The sequence below is a fragment of the Falco peregrinus genome, chromosome 5 (assembly GCF_023634155.1).
Source record: "Falco peregrinus isolate bFalPer1 chromosome 5, bFalPer1.pri, whole genome shotgun sequence".
In the NCBI taxonomy this organism is placed as follows: domain Eukaryota; kingdom Metazoa; phylum Chordata; class Aves; order Falconiformes; family Falconidae; genus Falco; species Falco peregrinus.
The window spans coordinates 104364735-104381732 of NC_073725.1; the positions used below are offsets into that span (position 1 = coordinate 104364735).

The following is a 16998-nucleotide window of genomic DNA, read 5'->3' on the forward strand; positions in this document are numbered from 1 at the left end:
TTATGTAAAGAGACAAACATGATGCCAATAAACTTAACAAGAACAAACCTTCTTGTTTACTCCTGTTTCTGACTTTTTTTTTTCTCCTCTTCACTAACATGCTTTCTTTCTCCATCTAGTCACCATTTCTGCAAGCCACTGCTTGCTGATTGAAGGATGTTTGTGCTTCTTCCTTACTATTTAGTCTGTGCCATCCAAACTGGTTTTCAGGAGTGGGCTGAGCGGGCCCTGCTTGCTTGGCTGACCCCAGGCTGTAGCAGGGCAGCTGCCCCCCTGCTCCTCTTGAAGCTGCTTGCAGGGCAGGAACGGTGCTGGGTCTGATGGCTCGGTTATGGGCATTGTCCTTCAGCCCTGTCCTGGCCACGCAAAAAGCCTTTGCGGAAGGGTGGAGGGGAGGGCAGTGCTGTTGCTCTTGCTACCCTCAACTTGGAGGAGCCCTTCCCGGCTCACCAGTTCCGTGCTTCAGCTGGAAGAGAGGCAATACTGGCAGAGTTATCTTAGAGCTGAGGACCTTGCCTTGGTCCAGCCTAGTCAAAGGTTAAGCCTTTACTTTCTAGATGCTGGGCATGGCTCTCTGCACTCAGCGAGGCTGAGCTCCCTACTACTGTGCCCACAGGAAGATGGAAAACAAAGTGTAGTGAAATGAGGCCAGTTATTTCAAGAGTCTTCTAACAGTTTTTGTGCTCTATATCCTATTTTACAGCTTTGACCTGTCATGCTTTTCTCTCACTTGACTAGGCTTTTGCTGTCCACATCAATTTCAAATAACTACTCTGTAATAGCAACGTATCCTGGTGGGACCGCTTTCCTGTCGGCACCTTTTTTTAAAGACTTGGACCTTCTGCTCGTCTCTATTTAAAGCATCACTCCACGCTTGTTTTTCTGTAGATACGGTTCTGGTGTGGAGAAAGCCAAGCTGGGAGAGGTGGGAATGATAACTCTGAAGTGATGTTTTTGGGAAAGAGGAGGGTCTGTACCTACCTCCTGCTGCTTTGGGCTTGGGTTGTGGAGCTGAGGCTGGAAGGGCTGCGTGGTGCAGCTGTGGAGGAGCCCTGAGGAGACCCTGTGTTTAATTTCTACCCAATTAAATAAAATGGCAGTGACACAAGACAAAGGGAGAGCACTCCACAGTGGGCAGGACAGCTGTGGAGCTCCTTGTCACAAGATGTTATGGGTGATAACGGGGAGGATTCCATTTACCCACCTACAAACTGATGGTTTTGCAGGTGTGAATATGATGTATATGCATGTGTACAAAAGCCAGTGCAGGAGGCAAGCAGTGTGGGGGTTAGTGCCCTGCTGTTGCACTCGGGGCTGATGGTGTCAAAGACAAGGGACTGGTGTTCCTGCAAGAATTGCTTTTTGTTGCTGTGGTCTGGAGAAGCTGGCTGGATTAATTGTCCCTGCAGGGTACAAGCGTGCTTAAAACCACTGTTCACAACTGCCCCTAGCATCAGTGAGGCCTTGTGGCTTTTATTCTCTACTGACCTTTTTGCCTGGTGAGTTGCAGGTGCTACGATGATGTGTGCAAGGGTCACTTGCTGGGCGAATCGCAGAGGCAGCCTTGTCCTGGAAGAGGTGGAGTGTTTGACCGGAGTGCTGAGCCAGCTGAGCTCCATGGGTGGTTTTGCTCTTTGCCCAGGTCCTGACTGGGCAGGAGGGAGAGACCAGAAGAGGGAGGCGGGCTGGTGCGAGGGGAGGGGATCAGATCCCCAGTCCACACCAAGTGTAATAAGCAATAGCTACAACCAGCGCCCTGAATTTGCAAAAGTGGTGTGATCGGGGCCCGTGCCAGTGGGTAAGGCCATGGAGGTAGCAGCAGGGCAGCCAGGTGTGGGGCTTGGCTGTGGCTGCTCCCCACCGAGGGGCTGGAGCTGTTGGCAGAGGCAGCTGCATTTTGCAAGATGCTGGTGCAAACACGAAAGCTGGGGAATCGTACAACTGTATTTGTGCCACAGGGGCTGGAGTGGGGTGGAGCGGCAGCAGCAAAATGAAAAACTGACCGCTGTTACTGGTGCATGGAAAGCAGCATGGAGATGACCAGCTGCGAAGCCCAGGGTGGGAAAGCTCCATGTGTGCCTTGGTAGTGGCACCTGGCTGGCCTTTGGGGCTGGATGTGCCCCGCGCTGCACCCTGCCCTGACCCCGCCGTCGGAGCCCTGCCAGCCCAGCACCTGCTGCTGCAGCCCCCACGGGCGGGCACGGTGCCAGCCCTGGCCCCCCAAATGGCCACCCCTGCCGCCCCCGCTGCTGCCCCTGTCCCGGCACCCGGGTGTGCACGGACCCCCCACCCCACACGCACTTCAGGGTGCTTGTAGGTAAGTGTGTGACAGAAGCACAAAAATATGTTCAGGGTTCTATAGGTACACAGATACGTATTTTAGTGATACGTCTGTTTGTATGTGGCGTACATACCCGAACACACTGACACAAGCAGTGATGTGTGTATGTGTATATTTACCAAGACACATCTGTTGTGAGCCACAGAGCGATAGAGCAAGGGGGTGCAAGAGCACAACCAGGACATCATGGACACAGGGGCCGGGGGAGCGTGTGTGTGTTACAGGTTTCCATTTATGAGACATACATGGTTGCAGGGTTAATGGTGTAAGCATATGCAACGCAAAGCATTTATTTCTCCATATACATATCTATACAGAGAGAGAAAAAGTTATCACACACAGATGATGGCTACCCTCATGTATACTTTATTTATATATTTTTATAAAAAACATTTAAATACAAATGTGTAGATATACACACATAAAAACGTATGCGTGTGTATTATCTATCGACCCCATCTATGGAGAGCAGACATGATCATACACACTAACACATTTTAAATTATTTTATACTTCTATGCTTGTATTTGTATGTGTGCAAATGTGTTTTTTCTTTGTCTGCACACAGATACCCTCCGTATTTTTTTATATTTATACACACGTGTGTTTTAATATATATATTTTTATATTTTATTTATGTATTTTAATATATTTATGTATTTTCTATTTCTAAGTGTTTTAGATACATAAACGGGTCATATACGTGTGGGTACGTGTGTGTAGCTTAGCTATTTTTATGTTTCTTAGAGAAGGGGGAGGGAGGGAGACGGGGAGAGAAAAATTAAATAGACACATAAGTAAAAATTTAAATAAATTCGATGTAGAGGTGGATGTGGGTATATCTACCTGTGATTTGGGAAGAGGGAAGGACTGGCTCCCTCATGCTCTGTCTACGGATATACATACGCATATGTATATGCATCCTAGATATTATACGTGGGGGTGGAAGAGAGGGTGGGAGAGACTTCAACCTCACACACACACATAGCCTATATGCATTTTGGGGGTGTGTGTGTGTAATATTTTTTACCATTCTCCGTGCAGGTCTTTTTCTCTCCCTCAGGAGGGGAGGAGGAGGGGAAGACAGAGAGAATGACAGAAAATAGACACACACAGAGTTTGTTACATATATAAGTAAACAAATAAAGTGTATGTGGCAGGGGTATGGGGAACGCGCTGTGTGTGTGAATAGTGCGTGCGCGCTCTCATGTGTATATATAGCAAGAGAAACAGTGTGTGAACAGCTCTTGCTCACACTCTGTAAGCATGCGTGTGCATATGCACACAGGGAGAGGGCATTGTGCCTTTAAGGATATATGTATAGATGTGGGGATGCCATGTATGTATGAACATATAAAATTATATATTCATGTATATGTGTATATATAGTGACAGAGACTACTGTGTGTGTGGAGTGCTCTCTTGGTGACTACATATATATTTATATTTATATATGTGGGGGTGAGTGAGGGGTCACCTCCCCTCCATATGAGAGACAGAATGTATTTATAGCAAGGGAGAGGGGTGTGACTGAGGACAACACAGCATGGGTGTATCCCCAGAATTTGTGTGTGCAGAGCTCTCTATCTCTTTCTAAATATATATAGGCGTACACGGGTAGTGAGCATTATGCATGTGTGTGCACAGCTCGCATGCGCTTGCTCTCTATATGCATGTGTGTGTGTAAGCAGTGCTTTCTCTAATTATATATGTATATATGCATATACAAAGAGAAATATGTGTGAACAGTCTTTATGTAAGTGTATATGTATATATTTCTCTATAGAGGCATAGCTATAATGAGACAGTATTGTGTGTTTGAGCACAAGTATTGTGCGCTCTCTACATATGTCTATAGACGGAGAATATATATCAAGATATAAGCATACAACTGTACATATTTATACACTCCAGTGATTATACATGGAGGGGAGATAGAATGATAGAAACCGTGTGCATGCGTGTGTGTGGCAAGAGGTATTTGTGTAATTGTGTGAGTGAACAGCTGTCTCTCTGTATTTATGCATATAAATATATGTAGGTGTACATATAGGAAGAGAATTGTGAATGTTAACAGCTCCAAGTATACATCTATATATGTAATGAGAGAAGTGTGTGTGAGAACAGTGGTCTATATATAGAATGCATAGATGTGCATATATATATACATACATAGAGATAGAGGAGTATTATGTGTGAAAACAGCTCACTAAGTATATACATATGTATGCATATATATGGAGAGAGAATAGTGTGGTTTTGTGTAAATAGTGCGTGCTCTCTAGTTATATATGAGTATATGTATATAGAGAACTGTGTGAACAATCTCTGTGTATATACATGTATATATGCTTCTATATATTTATACATATAGCAAGAGAATAGTGTAAGAACAGTTCTTGCTACCTCTACTTATGCATATACATACAAAAAGAGAATATATTGAGATATATACATATATATGTATATATTAATGCACCCCAGAGCTTATACATGGGGTGGGGTGGGGGTGATGATGGAAAATGTGTGTGTGTGAATCACTCCTGCTTTTTTTGTTATGTACATGTATGTATATATGTCTAAACAGATAGATATAGCAAGAGTGCGTGTGAACAGCTCGCTCTGTATGTATGTGCCTGTGCAGAGAGAGTATCCTGTACATGCATTTGTGTGTGAACAGCTCTACTTAGAGCTGCAGATATGCGGTTTCCTATAGAGGGGGATGGTGAGATGTGCGCAGGCGTGCTCCCGCGCTGTATGTATGTGCATATTGAGGGAGAGAGAGAAGTGTGTGTGTCTGTCAGTGCTGATCTCTCTCCCCCACACCAGTATATATGTGTACATGCGTGTGTATGTATGTGTAGTAAGTCTATTCTTTGTTTGAACAGCTCTCCCTTCTCTACATACATATATAGTGACAGAGAACTCTGTGTGAACACCCCTCATGCTCCTTCTCTGTATCTATGTATCTACGCGCATATATATGCGTATATGTATATAGAGCTTGCTCAAGAGAAGTATGTGTGTGTGTGAGTGACAGAAAACAGGTCTATCTTTCATTATATATGTATGTGTATTTTTTATATCGTGAGAGAAACGTGTGTGTTAACTTTGTATGTGTTTAGGTGTGTTCATAAGTATATATGCATATTTGTATATAACAAGAGAGAAATGTGTGTGTGTGTGAACAGCTCTCTCTCCCCCTAATTATACATAGATGTATAAATATTTAGTGAGAACATTACGTATGTTTGAAACCAGCTTGCTGTGTGTGTGTATATATAGTACATATGCACGCTTTTGTGTGTGTATATATACAGTGCATGTGGGGAGAGAGGGGCAAATGTGTGTGAGCGCGAGAGAACAGTTCTCTGTATATACATGTGTGTATATATATGTAAGTATATATGTATATATCATAGAATCACAGAATGGTCTGTGTTGGAAGGGACCTTAAAGATCGTCTAGTTCCACCCCCCCACCATGGGCAGGGTCACCTTCCAACAGGTATATAGTGAGAGAATACCGTGTATGTATTTGTGTGTGAACAGCTAAGTACAGAGAGATAGATGCAATTCTGTATATTGAGGAGGGGATAGTGTATGTCTCTGTGTGAAATCACATGCGCTCTCTCAGTGTATGTATATATATGTGCATACAGAGAGAGGTCAATAGAAAACCGCGTGTGAGAAACCAGGTCTCACCCCTGTATCGGTATACGTGCATACATACATGTTTCTGTGTTGAAACAGAACGCTTTCTCTCATCCCGTCCATTTCTATATATGCCTATATATGTATACACACACATATATAGGCTTATGTAGTGACAAGAGAACTATGTATGAACCTCTCACTGTGTATATATATCTCTAAAAAAATGGAGATAGAAGTATGTGCGAAGTGTGTCTCTATATGTTTATAAATATGTATGCATATATGCCTATCGATGTGTGTATGTATAGCAAGAGTAATTGTGTGAGTTCACTTTCTCAGCATATGTCTATACATGCATATACAGAGCATGTGAGAGAAGCGTGTGCGTATGTATGAACAGCCCTCTGTTATGTATGTATACACGTATGCGATAGAGGTGTATGTGAGCAAGGCTTGTTCTCTGTGCCTATATATGTACATATAGGGAGAGAACGTGTGTGTGTTGGGGCTATTTTTGCCCATTCCCTGTGTATCGCTCTGGCTGCGAACCACAGACACACACAGGCACAGCCACCCCCCACATATTTTATTCAAATATTTCTCTATCCATATATTTAGACACGTGCGTTCTGTTCCCTATGGTCTCCCTGGGGGGAGGAGGGGGTGCGCCCCCACAGCCCCCGCCGGGGGTGTCACTCGCGGTGTCACTGCACGTGCCCGCAGCCACACACAGTGCGGTGAGACCCCCACACTGCCCAGCCCCTCTCACCCCCGCCGATATATTTTATTTTAATATTTATGTGTTTATGCCAAGATTTTAAAAATATATACTGAGGTATTTATGTTTATGCATGCACTTAACATTTCTATTAAATTTACATGTAGCTATTACAATCAGTAACTGTTCTATATTCCATACATACACAATACACACGACATGCACGCTCCCCCTATACAACCATAATATATAGCCAGCTTAGCCATAAGCTTCCATTTGGTTACAGCATTAGATCTACACATATGTAGACACATATGTTTGTGTGTGCCATACACGCACATGTATCGATCTATATACATTACGCGTGCTGACCCCCACCCCCACCGCCTTGCAGCCGTGCAGGCTGGGCAGGGAGGGCCGAGTCCCGGGGGGGTGGGCGTGGGGATGCTGGCCGCCCCGGGGCCGAGGGGCTCCGGCTGAGGGGACCTGGGGCCGCGCCCCCTCCCCCACCTCCCGGCCCCCCCGTACCGACCCCCGCCCCAGCGCCTGGCGGCTCCCAGCGGCCTGACGCAGCTCATCGCAGGTGTGCCGGGGCACGGCTGCTATGGGGGGGGGCAGAACCCCGCTGTTATCGGGGGGCTCTCTCCTGGGGGGGGTGGGGAGCGGGGCGGGACAGGTCACACCGCTGCAGGACGGGGGGGACACGACCGGGCAGGATCCGGCCCCGGCAAGGGGAGCGCCCGGCGGGCGGCCCCAGAGACCCCCCCCCCACCAGCGCGGGCTGCAGGGGCTGGTCCCCCCCGGCGGGGGGGCCGGGCGAGGGAAATGGCGGAGAGCGGCCGGGGGATGGGGGGAGGGGGAGGGGGAGGAGGAAGGGGAGGTGGCGGGGCTGTGCAGGCTCGGCGCGGCGTGCGTGGGCGGGGGACGGTGTGTGCGGGTGTGGACGTGTGTGTGTGCACGCGTGTGCATGTGCACGCGTGTGCGCACCCCTGCGCGTGTGCCCCGTGTGCCCGTGCACGCCTGCGGGCCCCGGCGGGCACGCGTGTGCCGGCTGCGGGGGTGCCCCCGCACACTCACCCTCCCCGGCCCTCGCACGGCGGGGGCACACGGCTCCCACCCCCAGGTGCGGGGGACGAGGGGCCCAGCCAGGCCCGGCCCCGAGGCTCTGCGAGGGGGGGGGCGTTGTGCACACCCCTCCACGGGAAGACTCTTCCGCTGGTGGGATTTCGGGGGGTGCGGTGTATTTTGGGGGGCGGTCATAGCACCGTTGCTCCCCCCCCCCCCAGCCCATGCAGCGCTGCGGCCTGCAGTGGGGCTAGGAGATCGCCGCCCCCAGCCCCCTCCCGCGGCACGCAGGTGCTGCGGGGACGGCAGCTACTCACCATCCCCCCCGCCCCACATAGCGCCAAGCCGGGGGTGCCCACAGTCCCTCCGTCGCCCACCCATCTGGACCCGCCGCGCTTCCCGCATCCTCCGCTGCGCGGCGATGCCCACCGGGGGGGGGAGCACACTGGACACGCAGGGCTCCCCCCTCGGGGGCCCCGTCCGGGCGGCCGTCGGTGTGGGGGTCGTTGGAGGGGCGGCCCCCGTCGCCGGGGCGGGGACCCCCGGCCTCGGCGCGGCGTCTCCGCGCTGCTGCCGGCGGCCGCGGGAGGGCGTCGCCTGTGTTAGTTCCCTCCGGAGAACCCGGGGCCAGCGCCGCCGCCACCCCCCCCCCGCCGCCCGCCGCCTCCTCCCGCCCGCGGCAGCCCCTCTTGGGCGCCGGGCGGCGGCGGTGGCGATGCGCCGGGGGGCCGCCGCGGAGCCCCAGCCGCCGCCGCGCCGGGCGCCCCCCTCCTCGCTCCCGCTGCCGCGCTGGGCGCGCCCCCGAAATCGCGGCGGGGGGCGGCGGGCGGCGGGCGGCGCGGGGCGGGGGGGCGGTGGCGGGCTGGGGGGCGGTGGGGCGCGGGGCGCCGGGCGGGCGGGGCGGCCCGGGGGGGCTCTGCGGCGGCGCGGGAGCCCCGCGAAAGGGCCCCAAGAAGCACAAGTTGGAGCTGGCGGCGGACCAGGCTGTTGTTGTTCTCAACGTGGTCCGCCCCGCGCCCATATAAAGGGCGGCGGCGGCGCCCGCCCCACCAGAGCGCGGCGGCGGCGGCGCGGAGCTGAGCGGAGCGGAGTCGGACAGCAGCGCGCCGCGCCAGGCCTCCGCCACGCCGCGACTGCCCCTGCCCGCCCCCGCCTCCGTCCTGCGGCCCGCGCCCCCGCGGCAACATGTCGGTAGAGCTGGAAGAAGCCGATCTGCCCCTGACCGAGGCGGAGGAGGTGCCTCTCGCCCCGGAGAAAAAAGCGGCCGCTAAGAAAGCGAAAAGCGGCGGCGGCGGCTCCTCGTTGACGCCGTCGAAGAAGAAGAAGAACAACAAGAAGAAGAACCAGCCGGGCAAATACAGCCAGCTGGTGGTGGAGACGATCCGCAAGCTGGGCGAGCGCAATGGCTCCTCGCTGGCCAAGATCTACAACGAGGCCAAGAAGGTGGCCTGGTTCGACCAGCAGAACGGCAGGACCTACCTAAAGTACTCCATCAAGGCGCTGGTGCAGAACGACACACTGCTCCAGGTCAAGGGCACCGGCGCCAACGGCTCCTTCAAGCTCAACAGGAAAAAGCTGGAAGGCGGCGGTGATGGGGGCGCGGGCAGCAGCGCCCACAAATCCCACAAGAAGGCGACGGCCTCCACGTCCCGGCGGGCGGAAAAGAAGCCGGCGGCCAAGAGCAAGAAGCCCGAGAAGAAATCCCACAAGAAGGGAGCCGGCGGCGCGACGGCGAAGAAGGACAAGGGCAAAACCAAGAAGGCCACCAAGAAGGGAGCCGCGTCCCCCGGGGGCAAGAAGGTGAAGAAGTCCGCAAAGCCTAAGGCACTCAAGAGCAGAAAGGCATGAGAGTGGGGCGCAGGGAGCCCCCAGCCGCCCCCCGGACTGTGAGCCCCGCGGCACAGACTGCTCTGAGGACGGACCCCAGGGGACCCGCTTTGTCTTTGTGTTGCTGACTCGGCTCCGCAGCCGCCGCCGTGCGCGGTGAGCGGGGCTGCGGCTGCCCCAGCGCCCCCCCACCCTTTCTCCGACGCCTTATTTTTTCCATCCCCCCACCCCCCTCCACCCCGCGGCTTCTCCCCGATCGCGCCCCTTTTGTTTTCGGCCGTGCCCCTCCCCGCGTGTAGACGGTTCCCGGCCCCCTCCCCCCGTCTCCCCGGTGCTTTACAGGTTTTTTTTCCCGCCCGGTTTCCATAGCAGCCATTTTGCGGCGGCGGCCCCGCTGCCCCCCGCGCCACGTGGGCCGGCTCCCGCCGCCCGGGCCCGCTCCGCGCCCCCGCCCCGCCCCTCCCGCGGGCGCACCGTGCCTGCTCGCAGCGATTTCGAAAAGCCACGGCGCCCCCTATTGGCTCCCGGCCCCCGGCGCCATGGCAACGGCCCGTTCGGCGCCAATTGGCTGCCGCGGCGTCGGGGCGCTCTTAAAGGGCCGGCGCTCGCGGGTGGCCGCCCGCCCCCTGGCGGGCCAGCCTGCGGGGGCCCCTTGGGCCGCCGGTTCAGGTCGCATCTTCAATGGCCTTTAATTTTTTTTTTTTTAATCGGTTTTCGGTTGGTTTTTTTTTTGTTTGTTTGTTTTTTTCTGGGGTTGGGGTGGGGTGGGGAGGGAGGGTGGGATATTTGTTCTCGGTTTTTTTCTTTTCATTTATCGTCGTTTCAAATAAATTGTTAAAAAAACCATCGAGCTGTTGTGTGCTCCCTACAGGCGTCGGGGAGTGGGCGGGGAGGGCTCGGGGCGAGGCAGCGGAGCCCCGGGGAGAGACGGGGAGGGGGGGTTGTGGGGTGCTGGCCGTGCTGCGTTGGTCCCCGCGGAGGGGGCTGGAGCCGCTCCGAGCCCGTCCAGATGTGGGTGCGCCAGAGCGGGCCCGGGGGCGCTGCGGCGCCGCTCCTGAGCCCTGCCTGCGGGGGAGACTGCCGCGCCTGCCGGGAATGGCATGAGAGGAACGAGGATTCCCCCGCCATGGAGGCAAGGGAGGAGAGCGGTTCCTGCGCAGCTGCGCTCGGCTGGGTTCCCTGAACGGCGACGGGGGGAGGCTGGCTGCGCTGAAGGGGTACCCGCGGGGTACCCACCCCGCAGCACAGACCCCCACATCTGGCCTTGCACGGCGCCCGGGTTTGGGGAGGGGGGAGGGCAGCTCCCCGGGCGCACCCCCACCGCCATCCCTCGCTCTGCGCCCCAGCTGCGGGCGCTTTTCCCCCAGGAGCTGGGGGTCGTGCTGCGGGCATGAGTGGCGCCGGGAGCGGAGGGCCCGCCGCACACCCCGCGGAGCCACCCCGCGCCTCCATGGCTGTGCCTATTTATAGCTCGCACCAGCAAGGTTGCATAAAGCCCTGCCAGGGATCTGGGCCATCTTGTGCTGCCCGGCTGAGGGATGCGCCCGCAGCTCCACGCTAAGCACCGTGCACACACCGGGGACCCTCGGCTCACCCCGGGGTTGCGGGAGAGGGAGGAGGAAAGGAGCCGGACCCGCCGTTTGCGCCCTCACGCCGGGGTCCTGCTCGGCTGCCCCCACCAGCAAGGGAGGCGAGCATCATGCAGGAGCACCCCCCGCCGGAGCTGCTGCCAGCCCCTCTGAGTCACCGTGCCAGAGCATCGACACGCTCCCGCTGCCCGGGGGGCACAGCACGGATCAGCCCCATGCACGAGACCCCCGTGAGGAGGGGACAGGGACAGCAGCCAGCCGGTGCCTGGGGACAGCCACAACCCCACGCAACAGCAGGGCTCTTGGGCACTGCCGGGAGGGGAGCAGCCCCATTCCCCCAGGGGCCAGTCCCCGTGCAGCTGCTTTATCCCTTTGCTCCTTGGAGCGCCAGCAGGGCGGAGGGAAGCAGCTTTCACACCAAGAGGAGCCAGCTGTGCTCCTGGAAGAGACCAGGTCTATATTTAGGACGGAGAGCTGCCAAGTCAGGCCAGCCACCACCCCGCTGCCCACGCAAGTCCCTCACCGAGCTTGAGCACCCACCAGTGACCTCGGGAACCAGGAGAGAGCTGCTGCAACCCCGCACCGACCTGCAGTTGTCTCCTCAGTCAATAGATGACACTGCAGGTTTCCAAGGGCTGGAGGGGATGCCACCACCGCGGTCTGGCTGGTCTCGCAGCAGAGCAACACTTCAGACTGGGGGTCTCCCCGCTCCCAGGAGGGGTGACCAGGCCCACCGCATCTCAGCAAGGCCACGGCTCTGCCCTCCGCGCTGGCTTGTGACGCAAGCTGCTTGACTGATAAAGGACACTACCTCGAAGGTAAACCACCGGCGGCATTCCTGTAGGGAGGTGCTGGGCAGGTGAGGGCAGAGGGAAGGCAGAGAGCCTCTGGCTGCCCGGCAGGGTGACACACCGTGCCAGTCCAGCTGGAGCCCTCACCTCCAGCTTGGTCACAGGGGCCAGCAGCATCTTACCCCACAGGTTGAGACCGCCAGGAGCTGTCATGCCAGAGCACCCCCGGGTGAGCTCCCATGAGTGCTGCCAGCTGCGAGGGCCAGGCTCTGGAGAGAAACCCAAGCCCCAAGGACTTCCAAGGGCCAGTGACTCACTTGTCATCACCCAGACAAACACAGCCAGCCCCAGAGCTGAGGTACGCAGCTGGTGGAGACGGCCGCACATGGCAAGATGCACAGCAGACTCCTACAGCAGGCAGCTTCAGGGCACGTTCAGGTGCCAAAGCGGAGGCAGGGGGAGAGCCCTGCAGCTCCTTGGCTCCTCGAGGGAGGCCAAGACCAACAGACACCCTTTTAGGTTCGTGTGACCTCAGGGAAGGCTTTACTCAGCCAAGTCCTTCACATTTTAGAAGCTTAACTTCTCCGGTGCTGTGATGTTTTTCAGAAGAGCCACGACCAGCGACACTGCTCAAAAAAGCCACAAGACTCATCACTGGAGCTGCAGGCTTGAAGGTGACAAAGTCCGTTCCAGCTTTCTAATAAAGACCAAGACTTCCACTCCTGGTCATGACAACGGTCAGACGTGTAGGCCAGGAGGTGATAAAGGCCAAGCAACACTTGGCGAGACAGACAGGATTTCCTTTGGTCTGCCTTGCAACAGCCCAGCTTTCCCAGCTGGTCCATCACACGACTGGCAGAAGTTCAGAACCCAGCTGCAGCCCAGAGTCAAGGGCATGTGCCACCAGCACCCAGCCATCAGCTTGGTCAGAGCTGCAGGCATCACCCTGCCAGCCCGGGCAGGGCCACACAACAGCTCAGGTGGCTGCAGAGCCACTCGGCCCCAGGCGGGTTAAACAGCCGGAGCTGTCCCTGTTCCCTGCCCCAAGGCGCTCCCAACTGCTGAAACCTTTTTGCTTTTTGTTCTGGGCAGCACGTTTGGCAGGGCACGAGGCGGCGTATCGCCCCACAGAGAGCAGCCCAGCGGCTCCAGTCCTGACCAACACCTTCCACAGCCTGGCACAGACCTCGCCAGCACCCAACCCTGACCCCGCAGGAAGCTGTCTGAACTTCCCACAGCCCTTCCTCCCCAAAACCCAAGCAGGGAGCAACTCTGGCTTGCAGACCAGTCACCGGGACAGCAAACTGGGAGATATTCCACAAAGGGAGACTGTGTCAGAGTAAGAAATAGCCCCGTACAGCCAGGTCTCCCTCCCTTCAGGATCAGCTTTTCCCATCTGACCTCCAGAAGCCCATCTCTGCCTACTTGCCTGCAAAGTCACCCAGAAGGTCCTGGGGCAGCCCAGGGGGTGGTGAAAGCACCTCCAGCACTGGGGGAGGCTCCTGGGCGGCCCAGCCTCACTCCTCCCCTGCAGCTCAGGCTTTCTGGCCCTGGTGACAGAGCAACCAGCCAATGTGGCATTCCCATAGCGGGGAAGAAGAGCCAGAGGAGGGTTTTTTTCTGCTCCCAAGGGTAGAAAAAGACTATTTGTCCAAGCGAAGGGCAAGAAGAACCACTGCTAAGCTGTATCTTGGTGCTTTTACTAGGCTTTCCCCCGCTTGGAAAAAACCAAGCCCAGACACCAAGCTGCCACCAGAGAGTCTGCTCCCGCAGACTGCTGCCAGATTCAGTAGGTTTGGTGAGGTGACAAGACACAGTACATTCGACAGCATTCAACAGGGAACCAGTTTAATCAGATATTGGGTTTGCACCGCTCTTTTCAGTATCACAAGTTCTGCATTTTTCTAAGAAATACAAAGCACTCTCGGGTTGTACAGAATGCTGGTCCTGGAGAAAACAACAGGGAGAGAACAAGACACTCAGGTACAGACACATCAACCACTGCACTGGGCAGTGGAAAGGGGACACCTTATCCCCACCTCACTGACAGTGACTTTACAGGAGGAAGGGAGATCCCAGGGGGTCTGTGCCCAGCTGCCCCCCACCCACCCGAGGTCAGGGTACCCCAGCATAACCATGGGACACATCCACACCCCCCCATTAGCACGACACTAAAGAACACACTGCTTCCACGTTCCACAACGGAGTGAAAAACCCCTTCATAAAACCAGTTGACAAGCATCCAGGTTGATCTACTCTAGATAATAAACTCAGAGCCAGGATAAATTACTTCATCCACAAGATTAACAGCCGATTCAATAGGTTGAACACATGCTACTTACAGCACATAAATAGAAGATGCTCTTTTTTTCTTTTTACTTAAAAAACATGTTATAAAGATCTACAGTCCAATTGCCTAGACACTGCTGCATGCACATGACTATTGGTCTCCACAGAAGCAGGCTGCTCTGGGCAGCGAGGAAAGCTGTCTCTGCATCAGCTATTCCAGGTGTCATGGGACAGCTAGCTGCCCCCATGCTTGTACATTATCCACACAGCCATTAAATAAATACGGTACTAAGCCAAGAGTGGGTTTTAATACAAACTCCAGGGTTGTTTTTAAAAAGAAATATTAATCCATAGAGGGTTTACAGTTAACAGATAGCATCATCACTTTATTTCTCAGAACCAGAAATAGTGTTGAACAAACAAACAACAGGAAAAAAAAAAAAAAAAAAAAAGACATGGGATGTCATTTCTAGAAGTGGAACCAGGGTACAGGGCTGCTCTCAGCGAGATGAAGGGCTTCTGCAGCTGGAAGAGGAGGGGAGCCACAGCAGAAGATGGCAGCTCCCGCTCCCGGCGGGCGCCTGACCTTGCGACGCTCTCCGAGGGGATTTATCACCGCAGCCTCCAGCCCACCCCGCTAGCAGGACCCATGGCATGTGGGACCACCAAGTCCCCCAGCACCCACCAAGCCAGGGAGCTGCAGGAAGGTGACTTTGCAGGGAGGTACCCCAAAATGAGAGACCTTAAAATAAATAGGACCAGAGCTTCTTTACAGTAGGCAATGCACTAGCTTTACCATGAACAAAACCAAGACTAACAGTCACTTCTTGCCAACGGAGAAACTTTTCCTCCTTTTCACATTTTCTAGCCCCCTGCCCTCCCTGCTGCAGTGCGGCCAGGATGGCATTGCTGGGGGCGGGGGGCGGGGTGGGGTGGGCACAGTGTAGCAGCAAGTCCCATCCTCACACCAGAGCGAGCAGGACCAGCTGGGGGGGCCCTGCACAGCCCCAGGGCTGGTGGAGGGAAGAGGCAGCCAAGGGTGCCCGTGTCCGTTCCCACGCCAACCAAAACAATCCCCAGCAGCTACCAGCAGCTCTGCACTGCGATCCAACCATACAGCTCCGGATGCCACCACCTCCAACAGCTGTGATCCAGCTGCCTCCTCCAAAAATACTTCTTCCAGAGGGAAGAGGGGCAGGGTGGGGACACAAGCAGGGCCTGACCTCAGCCATGCTCCCCCACCACCCTGCCACAGCCCAGGCTGGGGGGACTAGTGGAGGACTGGTGGGGTGCTGCCAGGGCTCACCACCCAGCCCGGGCTAGGAGGCAGGAAGGGGAACCCCAGCCCCATCGGGAGGGGAGATGAGGCAGTGGTGAGAAGGGAGCCGGGGCAGGGGTGGGGGGCAGCGCTCACTTCTTGGAGCTCTGCGTCTTCTTGGGCAGCAGCACGGCCTGGATGTTGGGCAGGACGCCGCCCTGAGCGATGGTCACGCCGCCCAGCAGCTTGTTGAGCTCCTCGTCGTTGCGGATGGCGAGCTGCAAGTGCCGCGGGATGATGCGCGTCTTCTTGTTGTCGCGGGCCGCGTTGCCCGCCAGCTCCAGGATTTCGGCCGAGAGGTACTCCAGCACGGCTGCCAGGTATACCGGCGCGCCGGCACCCACCCGCTCCGCGTAGTTACCCTTCCGCAGCAGCCGGTGCACCCGGCCCACGGGGAACTGCAGCCCGGCCCGCGACGAGCGCGACTTGGCCTTGGCCCGCGCCTTGCCGCCGGACTTCCCCCGGCCTGACATGGCCGGCAGGCAGCGGCCCCTCGCCGCCGCCTCCCAAGAAGTGCCGCGCACAGACGGTCCCGGTGCCTGCAGGGAGATAAACGCCGTTACACCACACCGCGCCGCCGGGCCAGAGCCCCGCCATCCCCGCCCGCCGCTGCGCCGCCCTTACCCGCAGCCGCAGCCGCCGCTGCCGCTCCGCCCTGCGCGCCGCCCGCCGCCGCACTGCCAGCACCGCCGCCGCCGCGCCGCGGATATCCCTGCCCGCCCCGCCGCCCGCCTCTTCCCATTGGTTGCCGCCGCGGACGGTGCGGTGCTGATTGGTCGTCACGCCGATCCCTGATTTGCATAGGGCTCGCAGCGCCTCGGTTCTGCCGCGGGGCCGGCGCCGAGGGCAGCGCCCGGCACGGAGCGGCCCGGCTCTGCCCCCCGCTGAGGGGGTCCCGGCGCCCGCCCGGCCCGGCGCGGCCGCAGCCAGCGCTCGCCCGCAGCCCGAGAGCCGCTTCCTGGCTGCGCCGGGGCCGAGGACGGGGGGTGGCCGGAGCCCCCGCGGGTGTCCCGGCAGCGCTTGCTCCTCCCCGGCTGCCCCCTTTACCTTCCCCAAACCCAGAGCCCCCTCCCCGGCCGGCGGGATGCCGCTGCTGCGAGGGTGCCGGGGCCTGCGGGCGGGGGGGATGCTCCGGCGAGGGGGTGTCCCCCGGAGCGTCTCCCCGCTCGAAGCCAGCACTACCCTCCCTGCCAGAGCATCCTGCATCCAAGGGGAAAGTTGCTCCCAAGCCAGTTGTCGGGGCCGGGTCTTGCCTGGCTGAGTGCGGTCACCTCCCTGCCCGGTAGAGCAACCGCTGCAAACGGTGCTGGGCAAGCGGCCAGGCTCCGGTTTAAAGGTGGTGTAGTTCAGCAATAACACCTCAGCGTAGGGTTTTTTGGTGCTGCTCCTGCTCACAGTTTGGAG

The 16998-nt window shown here is 56.7% G+C and overlaps 2 protein-coding genes across 2 annotated transcripts; one reads left to right on the forward strand and one right to left on the reverse strand.

Annotated features, from left to right (window-relative positions):
* The first annotated feature begins 8823 nt into the window (after positions 1–8823).
* On the forward strand, positions 8824–10360 carry LOC101913239 (histone H1.10). Its single transcript, XM_013303057.3, has one exon. It carries the CDS (start codon positions 8966–8968, stop codon positions 9626–9628), a length of 663 nt encoding a protein of 220 aa, XP_013158511.2. The 5' UTR covers positions 8824–8965; the 3' UTR covers positions 9629–10360.
* Positions 10361–13818: 3458 nt separating this feature from the next.
* On the reverse strand, positions 13819–16267 carry LOC101911171 (histone H2A type 2-B). The gene has a single exon (XM_055806554.1). It carries the CDS (start codon positions 16065–16067, stop codon positions 15687–15689), a length of 381 nt encoding a protein of 126 aa, XP_055662529.1. The 5' UTR covers positions 16068–16267; the 3' UTR covers positions 13819–15686.
* Between the last annotated feature and the right edge of the window lie 731 nt (positions 16268–16998).

Bases quoted from the DNA above. Each gene is read 5' to 3' on its own strand.
- LOC101911171 (XM_055806554.1), bottom strand. From the start codon at position 16,067: ATGTCAGGCCGGGGGAAGTCCGGCGGCAAGGCGCGGGCCAAGGCCAAG.
- LOC101913239 (XM_013303057.3), top strand. From the start codon at position 8,966: ATGTCGGTAGAGCTGGAAGAAGCCGATCTGCCCCTGACCGAGGCGGAG.